General features: G+C 44.4%; 1 protein-coding gene across 1 annotated transcript in view; it reads right to left on the reverse strand.

The window, feature by feature from the left end:
• Window positions 1-16,694, reverse strand: part of LOC138296500 (poly [ADP-ribose] polymerase tankyrase-1) — a 734,848-nt gene that overhangs the window by 122,998 nt on the left and 595,156 nt on the right. Inside the window, exon 21 of the mRNA XM_069235671.1 lies at window positions 16,163-16,237. Coding sequence (XP_069091772.1) covers window positions 16,163-16,237 — 75 coding nt within the window. The remainder of the gene's footprint in view (window positions 1-16,162; window positions 16,238-16,694) is intronic.

Below are 16,694 nucleotides of genomic sequence, written 5' to 3' on the forward strand. Positions count from 1 at the left end.
CGTTTTGGGCACCACTTTGAACTCTGCACCTGACCGGCCCTGAGCTGCTGGTGTGGTGACTTTGGGGTTGCTCTGAACCCCCAACGGTGGGCTACCTTGGACCAAGAACTGAACCCTGTAAGTGTCTTACTTACCGGGTAAAACTAACAAAAACTTACCTCCCCCAGGAACTGTGAAAATTGCACTAAGTGTCCACTTTTGAAATAGCTATTTGTGAATAACTTGAAAAGTATACATGCAATTGAAATGATTCAAAGTTCCTAATGTACTTACCTGCAATACCTTTCAAACAAGATATTACATGTTAAATTTGAACCTGTGGTTCTTAAAATAAACTAAGAAAAGATATTTTTCTATACAAAACCTATTGGCTGGATTTGTCTCTGAGTGTGTGTACCTCATTTATTGTCTATGTGTATGTACAACAAATGCTTAACACTACTCCTTGGATAAGCCTACTGCTCGACCACACTACCACAAAATAGAGCATTAGTATTATCTATTTTTACCACTATTTTACCTCTAAGGGGAACCCTTGGACTCTGTGCATGCTATTCCTTACTTTGAAATAGCACATACAGAGCCAACTTCCTACAGGAGGGTAACGCCCTATACCTTTGGAAATGGGGGTTACATGGCTTGGGAGGGGTAGCCTCCCCAAGCCACTGGTATGCGTTGAAGGGCACATTTGGTGCCCTCCATGCACAAACCAGTCTACACCAGTTCAGGGACCTCCAGTCCCTGCTCTAGTGCAAAACTGGACAATGGAAAGGGTAGTGACCACCCAGGGATGGTGCTCAGAGCTCCTCCTGAGGGTCCCTGGGTTCTACCATCTTGAATCCAAGGTTGGCAGGGACCATCTGAGTGGCCAGGCCAAGCAGGTGATGTCAGAACACCCTCCTGATAGGTGCTCACCTGGCTAGGTGACCAATCCCCCTTTCAAGGCTATTTAAGGTCTCTCTCTTGGGTGGGTCCTCAGATTCGCATTGCAAGATTCCAGAAGGACTCCTCTGCAACCTCTAATTCGACTTCTAGTCACTGGAACTGCGATTGGACCCTCCAGGAACCGACAATCTCCATACATGAAGACACTTCTTGCAACATTGTTTCCACAGCTTCTTCCAGCTTCTGCAACATTTCCCCAGCTATGCATCCTCTGAGGGTGGCAATTCTTCAGCCTGGCCGAGAAGGAAGGAATCTCCCTTGGAGTGAAGGAGTCACTTTCCTGCAACCGTAGGCACCTCCTGCAATGACCGGCTGCGTGGATCTCCTCTAATTCTGAGCTGCGTGGATCCTGCATCACAGGTGGTGGTGGTCCGGAGTAGCTCACTTAGTCCTCTCTGCCAGCTGTTCAACTTTGGTGGAGGTAAGCCCTTGCCTTCCCATGCAGGACAGTACCCCTGTGCACTGTGTATCCTGCTGCTGCCAAGGATTGTTTGCATCTCCTCCAAGGGATCTTCAGGCTGCGTGTAGCTCGATCCCTTAGAACTCCTTCCTGCAATGCACAGCCCTCTGTGTGGTTTGCCTGCGGAGTGGGATTCTTCTCCAGTCGTGCTGTGTGGGCTCTTCTGTGACTCCTGTGTCCCCCCCCTGTGGGTTCTGCCTCTGTTCCTGTGGACTCTGTGTCCCCTATGACTCCCCCATCCTGGGATGAGTCCTCCTGGGCCTTGCTGGTCCCCAACAGCTCAATTTCTGCCCTCCGCAACATTTGTCTTTGCCAAGGCTTGTTGGTGGAATTCCTGCACCAATACCTGACTGCAATTCTTCTTCCAGCGCGTGACGTCACCTGCATCCCTCAGTAACTTTTCACTGACTCCAGGTCTGCAGTGCTGACCTTCTTCACCTCAGTGCGACAAACTCATGCATCCACAGTTGGGTGGGTAGCATCTCCTACTGGACTCTTCTATGACTTCTGGACTTGGTTACCTTCTTCCACAGGTCTTCTTCTTCAGGAATCCACCGTTGGTTTTGTGCAGTCTTGTCTGGGTGTTGCATTTTCTTCTTTACCTCCCTTTTGGGTGGTTTGGGGGAAAATCCAGTACCTTACTCCTTTCTTCATGGTCGCTAGGGGGGGCTCTGTGGTACTTAACTTAGGCGGTTCCTTGTAACCCCAGCTCCCCTCTACATATTCCATATTCCAGGGGGTCCTGTGTTCGCATTCCATTTTTTTAGTATAAGGTTTGGGCTCCCCCTAGGGTCAGTACTGTAACTGCATTTGCACTGTTTTCTATCACTTTATATGCCTATTTCTGGTACCTAGTGTATATATTTAGTGTGCTACTTACCTCCTATTGGAGAGCTGCCTCTCTAGTACTTTTTGGTATTGTGTCACTAAAATAAAGAACCTTTATTTTTCTAACACTGAGTGGTTCTCTCATGTGTGTAAGTGCTGTGTGATTACAGTGGTATTGCATGAGCTTTGCATGTCTCCTAGATATGCCTTCGCTGCTCATCCACAGCTACCTCTAGAGGGCCTGGCTTCTAGACACTGCCTACATTTCAGTGAGAGGGGATACGTGGACCTGGTATAAGGTGTAAGTACCTTGGGTACCCACCACGCACCAGGCTAGCTTCCTGCAGAGACTAACCAACTATCTACTAAAACTAGTGATTTCTAAGATCTGTAGCCTAATTTCTAGTTTTTGAGCATCAAAATTCTCTAGATAATCTGGAAGAAGCATTGTAGGGCTACTAAATTTACATCTGTAGACTTTGGTCAAATAAGTTAAGAAGGTTAGTTACCAGGCTGGACCACTTATCACACTAATGACTTCTTAGCCATGGTCGCACAGCATGAACGTCTTTGCTCTCTGCATAAATATGAAATACTGCAATCCTTTAATGCATATTAAATGTAAAGCCCTACCTTTGGCCACAAATACATAGAAAGGCAGCCTATTACACCCTCTTGGAGAATCACCCAGGACCATGAGCTACCTAACATGTACTTTAAGGCTTCTAAAAACAGAATACGCAGTGGTGGGAATTGGATGGCTAAGGGTGCATTCCGCTCCTGGCACTCTTTCTTCATTGATAGCAACTCATTATCCAGTTTTAAATACTTGCAAGTCATATCTTGGATGGATTTTGCCAAAACTGCTCATAACATGGACTTGGAAATGGATGCGAGGCCTTGAATCCCTTCTCAGAAAGGACTGTTCAAGTGGTACAACATGGGAATTAGAATGACATCATTTGCTCAGGGGAGGAGAGAATGCTTTACAAAGTTGGAGTTTCCAGAACTATGGCAAGTGTGTATCAATTTACTATACTGAAATGACAAATCTGCTTCACTGAGAACCATTTGCTCACTATCTGTAGGCTTGCTATAATGAATGCCAAAAAGTGGTATTCTTCACTGCAATCTAGTTCTTGGAATCGGGCTGATTAGCCTCACAGGTGTCTGATAATGGAAGCACTCCATGCTTCATGCTTCCTCCATTCTCATAACAGCAAACAACTGTGAATTGGTTCTGGAGGTGATAAGGCAGGTTTTAAACACTGAAGAGTGAATCAGACAAGAGGGCCCACTTTGGACAATACAAGAGCCCACGAAATAAGCTATTACTTGACCGCTCATTTGCTCATTACCAGAGCAGATGCCTGTTGATCATTTAAGGAATTATTTCAAAGTTGGCTAATTTACAGCCTTTCTGAAAAAACTGAAGGCATCGCTGTGGAGAAAGCTCTAGAACTGCAGAAAGGTTACAAAATGTGCCCTACGATATGAATCAATGCACAGAAAAAAAGACCTAGGCTGCTAGCATTCAAGGCCCCGAATATACCAGCACCTGTGTTCAAAGGAAGAACCAATATCTGCCTATCAGACGCCTAGATTTTTCAATGAGATAACGAAAAAGCAGAGATTTATAGTCAGATTCTTGAGTAGTTTGGAATCTTCACAATCTCTACCTGCAAGGTAGCTTTCTGTCAAAGTAAACACCCCTGGTTAAAAAAATATTAAAGAATCACTGTAACTGCACCTTCCAGGGAGCAATTTGTGAAGCAATCAATGATGCTGTCAAAAGCTCCTCAGGAGGCATCCACAATGCAGTCCAGGCTCAAGCCTGAAATACAAGGTCATTCTGAGCCAATATTGCCACCCAAATAAGGAATGGCAGAGGTCAGAACCTTTGCACAATGTTCAGGACGTGCCAAGCCCATGAACATTTTAGCTTGGTGTGGCAAATTGTATCTAGAGGTTGAAAAGGGAGGACACAAAGTTACCAGTCCTACAAACCCAATATTAATTTTCTGATATGAAGATCTGTGCCAGCTGTGAAATGTTCAAAGGTTGGGTTAAACACTATATGCAACATGAATGGGGCTTGACATTAACATTTCAGGAAGCAGCATACCCATAGAGAATATGTTAAAATAAGGAAAACAGAAAGTAATCTCTTAGGTTCTAGCTCCAACCAGCTGTAGTGCCTTAAAAACAAAGGGAAAAAATGACAATACAGGTGTGAGAGCACAATACTGTCAGGAATCCCCAAGGTGCCTCCTGCATGATCTGTCAGCATCCCCAGGGATTAGGGTTAAATCATATCTCTGTTCTTGGTTAAACCTTCATGTTTCTAAATAAACATAATGTGCTGTGTTACACAATTGGTTTTATCAATGCTTGTTTTACAATTTCTTGTTTTACCAATGCTTGTTTGCTAATGTGAGCAGTTGTAGGCATGTGCTTCTAATTGGGTTTGGTGACTCATCCACATGTGGAAACTCAACTGCTTTCCTGATTGGCTATAAATAGCAGAGTGAAGCATGCCTCCCTGCTTGGCTTTGTTTTGCTTCCTGATCTCAGCATCTGATTTGACAGTCCAGGACCTGCTGTCATCATTGTATTCAGGACTTTTGAGGTAATTCTTTTCTTCATTCCTGTACCAGCTGACACCAGGCATTCCTCCAGCACTCAGGGAAAGACTGCAGCTAAGTGGCTAGTATTCTCCAGGGAGTTTGTTCTTTGAGCGCCGTGCTTTCCTAGAACAGCTGGTGTATTTCAGACCTCGTATTTTGGCAGAGTGCTTATCTTGGAGAGAAAAATGCATTTTTGAACATTCTACATGTAAATGTAAACTGTGTTTATACTGCGATAAGGCAGGGCATTTTGCTCGGGAATGTCCCAACAAGCCTACTGCTCCAAAGAAAGCCATCGAACCAGTGACAGGGCCTGAATTATCTCTTCCTGACCAGATGGAAAAATAACTGGCTTGATAACTTCTGAGACCATTTTATCGAGGGTTTCGTTCAATATGGTCACACATCTCCTGGCTAATACCACCAGTCCAGTACCTCGATATCTAACTCTTATTGTGACGTTAGTTCTGTCCCCTCAGGTTCGTAAGGTCATTCCCATATTGCTTGACTCTGGGGTTACCAGAAACGTTTTAGACTTTGATTTGGCTAAAACCCTAAATACTATGACTGTCAGATAAGACGTCCCTGAACCAGTCAGAGCCGTGAATGGCTCAGAATTGTCCTCCGGGCTTATCGTTTATCGAACAACACCCTTGTCCATGCTTTGTGCAAAGAACCATACAGAACAAATTCAGTTTGACCTCATAGATACACCAGTATTTGGAGCCATTTTGGGGATACCCTGGCTTCAGTTACACAATGCCAATATTGACTGGGCAGCAAGGACAGTGACATTAGACTCTAAACATTGCTGGCCCTCCTGTTACCAAGACAAACCATTACTAGTGACACCCTTGCATTGTGGGTCCACACAGAGTACGGCTACCAAGCCGGACGACACACTGGCCATTCCTGCACCGTATAAAGACTTCCATGATGTCTTTAGTGAACAGAAGGCCACCCAGCTGCCGCCATATAGGTCATATGATTGTCGTATAGACTTGATTACAGGGGCAACGCTACCATGTAATAGGGTGTATGCTCTTTCTGAGCCTGAGAATCGATACCTGCAAGACTACCTGGATGATCTATTGGCTAAGGCTTTAATTTGTCATTCAACATCAGCAGTATCGTTGTCTTTGTTCTTCGTGCCCAAGAAGAATCACGAGCTGTGCGCCTGTGCAGATTATCGCGCAGTGAACAAAGTGACCATCAAAAAAAAAAATTTAAAAAAAAAAAAATCGGTATCCACTTCTGTTGATCCCGGTACTTTTAGATCAGGTACGTCAGTCGACCATATATACTAAACTCGACCTCCGGGGCGCCTACCACTTGATCCGAGTGATGAAGGGGGATGAGTAGAAGATGGGGTTCTGAACTAAATTCGGACTCTTCAAGTACACAGTGATGCCCTTCAGGTTGTGTAACGCTCCTGCAGCGTTTCAATTTTTCATCAATGAAGTACTGCAGGAGGTTCTGGATATCTGTGTAGTGGTATACGTAGATGACATTTTGATTCATCTGCCTTCCACGGAGTAACATATAGGGCATGTAAGAGCGGTTTTACAATGGCTTCGTGAGCATCATCTCTTCGCCAAGCTGGAATGAAAATGTCACTTACCCAGTGTACATCTGTTCGTGGCATTAGTCGCTGCAGATTCACATGTTTCGCACAGTCCGCTGCCTGGTGTTGGGCTCGGAGTATTACAAGTTGTTTTTCATCGAAGAAGTCTTTTTTGGTCACGGGACCGAAGGACTCCTCCCTCTTCGGCTCCATTGCGCATGGGCGTCGACTCCATCTTAGATTGTTTTCCCCGCAGAGGGTGAGGATGGAGTTGTTTGCTATAAATAGTGCCCATGCAATGGAGTGAATATGTATGTACATAAAAAGTTTATAATAATTATTTACAAATGTACAAATGTTTAAGATTTAAGATCTACTTCTAAACAGCTACAGGCTTCCCGGGGAGGCGGGAGGGCACATGTGAATCTGCAGCGACTAATGCCACGAACAGATGTACACTGGGTAAGTGACATTTTCAGTTCGATGGCATATGTTGCTGCAGATACACATGTTTCGCATAGACTATAAAGTAGTTACCTCCCCTAAAAGCGGTGGTTTAGCCTGTAGGAGTTGAAGTAGTTTGGAATAATGTTCTTAGTACAGCTTGGCCCACTGTAGCTTGTTGTGCATTTAGTACGTCTACACAGTAGTGTTTAGTAAATGTATGAGGCGTAGACCAGGTTGCAGCCTTACATATTTCGCTCATAGGAATGTTTCCTAGAAAGGCCATTGTAGCACCTTTCTTTCTGGTTGAGTGTGCCTTTGGTGTAATAGGCAATTCTCTTTTGGCTTTAAGATAGCATGTTTGAATACATCTGACTATCCATCTAGCAATGCCTTGTTTAGAGATTGGATTTCCTATGTGTGGTTTTTGAAAAGCTATGAACAGTTGTTTTGTTTTCCTGATTAGCTTTGTTCTGTCAATGTAGTACATTAGTGCTCTTTTGATGTCTAATGTATGTAGTGCCCTTTCAGCCACGGAATCTGGTTGTGGGAAGAACACTGGCAATTCTACTGTTTGATTTAAATGGAATGGTGAGATTACTTTTGGTAGAAATTTTGGATTTGTTCTTAGAACTATTTTATTTTTGTGTATTTGAATAAATGGTTCTTGTATGGTAAATGCCTGTATTTCACTTACTCTTCTGAGGGATGTGATTGCAATGAGAAATGCGACTTTCCAGGTTAGATATTGCATTTCACAGGAATGCATGGGTTCGAAAGGTGGACCCATGAGTCTTGTTAAGACGATGTTAAGGTTCCATGAAGGAACTGGTGGTGTTCTTGGTGGTATAATTCTTTTTAGCCCTTCCATGAATGCTTTAATAACTGGTATTCTAAATAGAGACGATGAATGAGTAGTTTGTAGGTAAGCAGATATTGCTGCGAGGTGTATTTTTATAGATGAAAAAGCGAGATTCGCTTTTTGCAAATGTAGTAAGTATCCCACTATGTCCTTTGTAGAGGCATGCAATGGCTGGATTTAATTGGTATGGCAGTAGCAAACAAATCTTTTCCACTTAGATGCATAGCAGTGTCTAGTGGAAGCTTTTCTAGCTTGTTTTATGACCTCCATGCATTCTTGTGTGAGGTCTAAGTGTCCGAATTCTAGGATTTCAGGAGCCAAATTGCCAGATTCAATGATGCTGGGTTTGGATGCCTGATCTGTTGTTTGTGTTGTGTTAACAGATCTGGTCTGTTGGGTAGTTTGACATGCAGTACTAGTGAAAGGTCTAGTAGAGTTGTATACCAAGGTTGTCTTGCCCATGTGGGTGCTATCAGTATGAGTTTGAGTTGGTTTTGACTCAACTTGTTTACTAGATATGGAAGGAGAGGGAGAGGGGGAAAAGCGTATGCAAATATCCCTGACCAACTCATCCATAGAGCATTGCCTTGTGATTCGCGGTGTGGGTACCTGGATGCGAAGTTTTGGCATTTCGCGTTTTCTTTTGTTGCGAACAAATCTATCTGGGGTGTTCCCCAAATTTGAAAGTACTTGTTCAGAACTTGGGGGTGAATTTCCCATTCGTGGACTTGTTGGTGGTTTCGCGAAAGGTTGTCTGCTAGTTGGTTTTGGATCCCTGGAATAAATTGTGCTATTAGGCGAATGTTGTTGTGAATCGCCCACTGCCATATTTTTTGTGTTAGGAGGCACTATTGTGTTGAGTGTGTTCCTCCTTGTTTGTTTAAATAATACATTGTTGTCATGTTGTCTGTTTTGACAAGAATGTATTTGTGTGTTATTATGGGTTGAAAGGCTTTTAACGCTAGAAATACTGCTAACAGTTCTAGGTAATTGATATGAAATTTTGTTTGGTGTACATCCCATTGTCCTTGAATGCTGTGGTGATTGAGGTGTGCTCCCCACCCTGTCATGGAAGCATCTGTTGTTATAACGTATTGAGGCACTGGGTCCTGAAATGTCCGCCCTTTGTTTAAATTGTTGCTGTTCCACCATAGAAGCGAGAGGTATGTTTGGCGGTCTACCAACACCAGATCTTGAAGTTGACCCTGTGCCTGTGACCATTGTGATGCTAGGCACTGTTGTAAGGGTCGCAAGTGTAGTCTTGCGTTTGGGACAATGGCTATGCATGATGACATCATGCCTAGAAGTTTTAGCACAAATTTTGCTTGTATCTTTTGGTTTGGAAACATAGCACTTATTACCTTGTGGAATGCTTGCACTCTTTGTGGACTTGGAGTGGCAATTCCCTTTGATGTGTTGATGGTTGCTCCTAGATATTGTTGTGTCTGACACGGTTCGAGGTGTGATTTTGTATAGTTGATGGAGAAACCCAGTTTGTGAAGGGTTTGTATGACACATGTGGTGTCGTTTGTGCACTTTTTTACTGTGTTGGTCTTGATTAGCCAATCGTCCAGGTAAGGAAACACATGTATCTGTTGTCTCCTGATATGTGCTGCTACTACTGCTAGACATTTTGTGAACACTCTTGGTGCAGTTGTTATTCCGAATGGCAACACTTTGAATTGGTAATGTATTCCTTTGAATACGAACCTTAGGTACTTTCTGTGAGAAGGGTGTATCGGTATATGAAAGTACGCATCTTTTAGGTCTAATGTGGTCATGTAATCTTGCTGTTTGAGCAGTGGAATGATGTCTTGTAGTGTGACCATGTGAAAGTGGTCCGATATGATGTAGGTATTTAGTGTCCTGAGATCTAATATTGGTCTTAATGTTTTGTCTTTTTTTGGAATTAGAAAGTACAGGGAGTAAACTCCTGTGTTTTTTTGTTGTACTGGTACTAACTCTATTGCATCCTTTTGCAGTAGTGCTTGAACTTCTAGTCCTAAAAGTTCTAAATGTTGTGGTGACATTTTGCGTGTTTTTGGAGGGATGTTTGGTGGGAATTTGTGGAATTCTATGCAATAGCCATGTTGGATTATTGCTAATACCCAATTGTCTGTTGTAATCTGCTGCCAAGATTGGTAGAATTGGCTTAGTCTTCCCCCCACTGGTGTTGAGTGAAGGGGTTGTGTGACTTGAAAGTCACTGTTTAGGTGGAGGTGTTTTTGGAGTCTAGAATCTTCCCCTACTCCTTGGGAATTGACCCCCTCTATATCCCCTGAAACCTCCCCTTTGGAATGAACCCTGATATGGTGTGGTTCTTGTTTGTTGGCTGGTGGTGTCTGTGGGTTGGCCACGAAACCCCCCTCTAAATGGAGTTTTTCTAAAAGAGCCTCTGCTCTGCGGGGAGTAGAGTGCGCCCATGGCTTTGGCCGTGTCTGTGTCCTTTTTAAGTTTTTCAATGGCTGTGTCCACTTCAGGGCCAAAGAGTTGTTTCTTGTTGAAGGGCATATTAAGGACAGCCTGCTGGATTTCAGGTTTGAAGCCTGAAGTGCGGAGCCAAGCGTGTCTCCTTATGGTGACAGCAGTGTTGACTGTTCTCGCTGCAGTATCGGCTGCGTCCAGTGAAGAGCGGATTTGATTGTTTGAGATCGTTTGTCCCTCTTCAACTATTTGCTGCGCCCTTTTTTGGTATTCCTGGGGAAGATGGTCTACGAGAAGTTGCATCTCATCCCAGTGTGCGCGGTCATATCTGGCCAGCAGCGCTTGAGAATTCGCAATGCGCCACTGGTTGGCTGCCTGTGATGCTACTCTTTTTCCTGGCGCATCAAATTTTCTGCTTTCTTTGTCCGGAGGTGGGGCGTCGCCAGATGTATGGGAATTTGCTCTCTTGCGAGCTGCCCCTACTACTACGGAGTCAGGTGGTAACTGCGAAGTAATAAACACTGGGTCTGTGGGTGGTGGTTTGTATTTCTTATCCACCCTTGGGGTGATGGCTCTTGATTTTACGGGCTCTTCAAAAATTTGTTTTGCGTGCCGTAACATCCCTGGTAGCATTGGGAGACATTGATATTGGCTATGTGTAGCCGAGAGGGTGTTAAATAAAAAATCATCCTCTATAGGATCGGAATGCAGTTGGACATTGTGGAATTCTGCAGCCCTAGCCACCAGTTGCGAGTATGAGGTACTGTCCTCTGGCGGTGACGGCTTTGTGGGGTATGAATCGGGATCATTGTCCGGCACTGGGGTGTCATATAGGTCCCAAGCGTCTTGATCCTGATTATCTTGAATTATGGTAGTTTGCGCTGGTGAGTGCATTTGTGGCGGTGTTTGTGCCGGCGATGCCTGTTGTGGTGGAGAGGGCGGAGGCGTGACTTTTTTAACCACTTTGGCTTGTGGTTGTGCGTCATCCTTGAGAAGTCCGATCCTTCTTTTCCTCATTATTGGGGGAAGGGTTGATATCTTCCCTGTGTCTTGCTGGATGTACAGTCTCTTTTGTGTGTAGTCTGATTCTACACTTTGGAGCTCTTGTCCAAATCTGTGCATCTGGCCACTTATTCCTTGTTCCTCTGTGTAGGATGAAGGTGTGGAACTTTTCGGCGCCGAGAGAGAATCTTTTTTTCGGCTTTGGCACCGACAGAATTTTTGTGGCTTTCGGCAGTGTGTCTCGGTGCCGATGTTTTTCGGTGCCGGCATCTTGTTTTTGCCTCTCGGAGCCGCTATCTCGGCTCCGAGGTTGCTCCATGGCGGTCCCTCGACCGGAGTCGGGTGTCTTCGCTATGGGCGTGCCCTTTTTCGGCGCCTTCGACGGGTCGCCGGTTTTATGGGTCGAGCCATGGCCTGTTGGCAGTGGCGTCCCCTGGGCTTTTGTCTTCTCGATGGTTTTAATTTTCGACGTCTTACTCACTGTTTGTTGCTGTTGTTCGACGTCGGAGTCTCCGGATTCTGATTCCGGAACCGAGAATGTTTCCTCTTCGTCGTCGAAACGTTGTTTTGTTGGCGTGGACGCCATTTGTAGACGCCTGGCTCTTCGGTCCCGGAGTGTTTTTCTGGACCGGAAGGCTCGACAGGCCTCACAGGTATCCTCCTTGTGCTCAGGGGACAAGCACAAGTTACAGACCAAGTGCTGATCTGTATAAGGATACTTACTGTGACATTTTGGGCAGAAACGAAACGGGGTCCGTTCCATCGGCTTCGATGTCGCACGCGGTCGGGCCGACCAGGCCCCGATGGGGGAATCGAAGCTACCCCAAAGTCTTCCGATGATCGGTGTCGATGTACCTAACTATCCCGATACCGAACGGAACAATACCGACGCTTTCTTCCGAGATTCTGACTAACTTTCCGAACCGAAACACGGAGCGAAAAGGAATACGTCCGAACCCGACAGCGGAAAAAAACAATCTAAGATGGAGTCGACGCCCATGCGCAATGGAGCCGAAGAGGGAGGAGTCCTTCGGTCCCGTGACCAAAAAAGACTTCTTCGATGAAAACAACTTGTAATACTCCGAGCCCAACACCAGGCAGCGGACTGTGCGAAACATGTGTATCTGCAGCAACATATGCCATCGAACAAATATGTTTTTCACGGTACAACTGTAGAATTCCTGGGATATATGATCACTCCCGATGGAATTTCCATGGATAGGTCCAAGGTACAGCCCATCCTGGATTGGGTAGCCCCAAGATCCATCAAGGAAGTGCAACAGTTTTTGGGCTTTGCAAATGTTTATCAGAGATTTATACCCCACTTTTCTACTGTGGTATCTCCCATAACTCGTCTTCTATGAAAGGGGTTATGGTCCTCTGGGATGCAGAAGCTGAGAAAGCCTTCCAACATCTTAAAAACACATTCACTGAAGCACCTATTCCCCATCATCCCGACCCGGCTCAGCCATTTTTCGTGGAAGCAGACGCTTCCCAAATGGCAGTGGGTGGTGTCTTGTCCCAACGAGATCCTGAGTCTGGGCATTTCCATCCAGTAGCTTACTTCTCAAAGAAATTGCCACCCGCAGACCAAAATTACACAGTGGCGGAGTGGGAACTTCTGGCCATCAAGCTTGCTTTCCAGGAATGGTGTCACCACCTACTAGGAGCTAGACACACCGTAGCTATTTACACAGATCACCGTAATTTACAGTTTTTTCAAGCGACCAAGGCCCTGACACCTCGTCAATTACGCTGGCTTCTATTCTTTAACGAGTTTGACTTTGTAATCACTTATAGGCCCGGTACTACACAACAAAAGGCAGACATGTTTTCTAGGATGGGTTTCTCCTCTGATGTTGCCTAGAACAGGTCAGAAGCATTATACCCCAAGAAAAAATTGTGGCTGTGTGCACTTCCCAAGAGTTCCTTGAGAAAATATGGTAGCCTAACACAAGGATCCCTGTTCAACTGATGTGTATGAAAAAGAGGTTTTACTATACCATGCTGATCAGTTGTACGTCCCTACCAAAGAATTACGGGATATAGTGTTACATTGGGGACATGATTATGTCCTCGCAGGTCACCCGGGTGAGAAACAGATGTTAGATCTCTGTCAAAGATGGTTTTGGTGGCCCACACTTGTGCAGGATGTCAGAAGCTATGCCCAGACTTGTTCCACCTATGTTCAGGCTAAAACCCCACATACTCCAGTCACAGTATTGTTACTTCCCATGCCAATTCCGGTGGCCCCATGGCATACCATAAGTATGGATTTTATTTCTGATCGCCCAGCTTCCAATGGACACACTGTCATATGGGTGGTTGTAGATTACCTAACTAAAATGTCTCATTTTGTTCCATTAAAATGCCCCCCTACGGCATCCAAGCTCTTTGATTTGTTTGTCCAACACACTGTATGGCTTCATGGGTTGCCCACCACAATTGATTCCGATCGTGGCCCCCAATTTATATCACAGTTTTGGAGTAGCTTCTGTTCCTCTGTCAGTATGGACGTCTGCTTCTCCTCTGCATATCATCCACAAACGGATGCGGAGACGGAACGTGCCAACCAATCACTGGAGCAAATCCTGAGATGTTACATTGACACATGGTCTACTGAGTGGGATAAGGCTCTTGTTGAATCTGTATACAAAAACAGTGTCCACATTGCTACAGGAGCATCCCCATTTTACTGTTTGTTTGGTCTGCACCCAAGAATGCTACCTATAACTGGGTCCCCAACATCCACAAAAGTCCCATTAGTACAGAAACACCATAAAGAGTTACAGGAGATTCAAAAACAAGTACAACACCATTTACAACTCTACCAAGCTCAAGTAAAAAAAACAAGCAGACAAAAGAAGGAGACCTGTGCCCTCTTATCAAATAGGAGATCAGGTGCGGCTCTCATCAAAAAATCTCCATCTTGCAGGATCCAGAAAATTACCCCCTGATTTCTAGGCCCCTTTCCTACTGCCAAAATCATCAATCCTGTGGTAGTAAAACTGACATTGCCAGATGATTTCAAGGTACACCCCGTGTTTCATGTGTCGTTATTCTGTCCCTATTCCCCTGATACCCGCGATGCCCCACCACCTCCCCCGGTAAAAGTAAACGGGCAATGGGAATTTGAAGTGGCCAAAATTCTTGACTCCAGGTGCGTCTGTGGTGTTCTACACTATTTACTGGCTTGGAAAGGCTATGGGCTTGAATACAATTCCTGGGAACCCGCATCCACAGTTCATGCTCCTAGTCTTACAAAAAAATTCCATCTCCTGCACCCTTTCAAGCCCTGCCCTTTGAGAGGGTCCTTGGTGAGGAGGACTGTCAGGAATCCCCAAGGGGCCTCCTGCGTTATCTGTCATCATCCCCTGGGATTAGGATTAATTCATATCTCTGTTCTTGGTTAAACCTTCATGTTTCTAAGTAAACATAATGTGCTGTGTTACACAATTGGTTTTTAGCAATGCTTGTTTTACCAATGCTTGTTTGCTAATGTGAGCAGGTGTAGACATGTGCTTCTAATTCAGTGTGGTGTAGACATGTGCTTCTAATTGGGTTTGGTGACTCATCCATATGTGGAAACTCAACTGCTTTCCTCGTTGGCTATGAATAGAGTGAAGCATGCCTCCCTGCTTGGCTTTGTTTTGCTTCCTGATCTCTGCATCTGATTTGGCAGTCAAGCCCCTGCTGTCATCCTCGTATTCAGGACTTTTGAGGCAATTATTTTCTTCATTCCAGTACCAGCTGACACCAGGCATTCCTCCAGCACTCCGGAAAAGACTGCATCTAAGTGACTAGTATTCTCCAGGAAGTTTGTTCTTTGAGCGCCGCGCTTTCCTAAAACAGCTGGTGTATTTCAGACCTAGTATTTTGGCAGAGTGCCTATCTTGAAGAGACAAATGCATTTCTGAACATTCTACATTATTACTGTAGTTACTTGCCTAAATGTGCTTCAGGAAATCTGCTTGAGCTCAAGTACTACAAAAAGTGACTGCAATTTTAAAAGAGCATTTACGTGACTTTTCTTTCTCGAAAAGCATAACTTTTGGATTTAAACTGTCATTCATGTCTGTGTTTCAGGTTTGAGGAATTTGCTTTAGAAGGGGTTTTCACACACAGTGAAACCAAACCAAATTGTGCCACCCGGTTTAAACTCAGAGTGGACATTTGTATTTCTTGGATTGTTTTTGTTCCTTTTAGTTTAACCCTATGCAGGAAAGTTATATGTGATATAATTAATGCCCTTGTTTGTCTTTCTTGTGCATGCTAAGTGCAACCATAGTTCTAATTGTAGTGTGCAACAGTGAACCACTGTGAAGCCAGCCCTAGTGTCACAGTACTTATTGTTATGGTACTCAGTTTGGGTTTTTGGTAATGCAAAGTTAGTAATTGTGCCAACAGTTATTATTATCCAAGAAAAGTGCTGGAGCATCCCGGTGTTCTCCTACTGCTCCCGTGCCCATATCAGAAAGAGAGATTCAGTTTCAAGGAAGTTGAGTGCATTAACTCTACTAACACTCTGTCAACAACGACCTGCCCCCGCGCCCCCCAAAGATACAGGGTGCCTCGCTGGACTGGCAAGACGTGGCAGTGTTTTGTCTCTTTCTCTTCCACTCCTCCTTCCCTTTTGGGGCAGCTGCCAGGGTTTCTGTGACTACCAGGAAGTGCTGAGAGGTGTTCCACGAGGTCGGGTGGGGGGAAATACCATCGCCCCTGCAGACATCCTGCTTTTCAGGTGAGTGGCCCGTCTCGACAACTACTAATTCTGATATTTTAAATTTGTTCTGGATCTAATCTCACTCCTCAGGACATATCTATGACGTGGAGTCCACCAGAAGATTCATCCTTGGCACATTTCTAGGATGTGCAGCCCATCAGAAGATGCAGCAATAACAAATGTCTGAACACTATAATATATTCAACTAAAGATGGTACAACTTACTTGAAACATATTCTGACTATGATTATTATGTTTTGGCTAACAGACGTTTAAGGCTTACCCTGAGGACATTATATCTGTTGAAGACCCCACCTGCATTACCACCATCTCTATGTTCTCGGATTGAGTTCTGCATCTGCAAAGAAAAAACAAAAAAATAATTTAAAAAAAAACAAAAAAAAAAACTGGATGACTAAGCAATAATACAGTATTTTAGGGCTGCAGGTTAAAGTTAATAGAATTATCCAATTGAAGGTTTTCTATGAAGGAGGCAAAGGCAAAATTGAACACGAACTCCAACACCAAGTTAAGACACGGTTCTCATCCTGCCTATCCTAAGGACTTATACCGAAATTAATTTGGAAAAACGTTTGTGGAACACATGCCAAAATAAAGCACTTCATACTGTACCAAAATATAGTATGTATGAAACATGTATAGATATATGTTATAGTATGCATAAACGTATTGAACAAGTTACTTACCTTCGGTAACGCTGTATCTGGTAAAGAGGTATTCTAGTTGGAGATTACTTACCTTAGAATTTCTCCCAGGTGTCAGTCTGGATCTGGAGCTTTTTCCTCGAGCAGTAC

Source organism: Pleurodeles waltl, chromosome 1_2 (assembly GCF_031143425.1).
Source record: "Pleurodeles waltl isolate 20211129_DDA chromosome 1_2, aPleWal1.hap1.20221129, whole genome shotgun sequence".
In the NCBI taxonomy this organism is placed as follows: Eukaryota; Metazoa; Chordata; class Amphibia; order Caudata; family Salamandridae; genus Pleurodeles; species Pleurodeles waltl.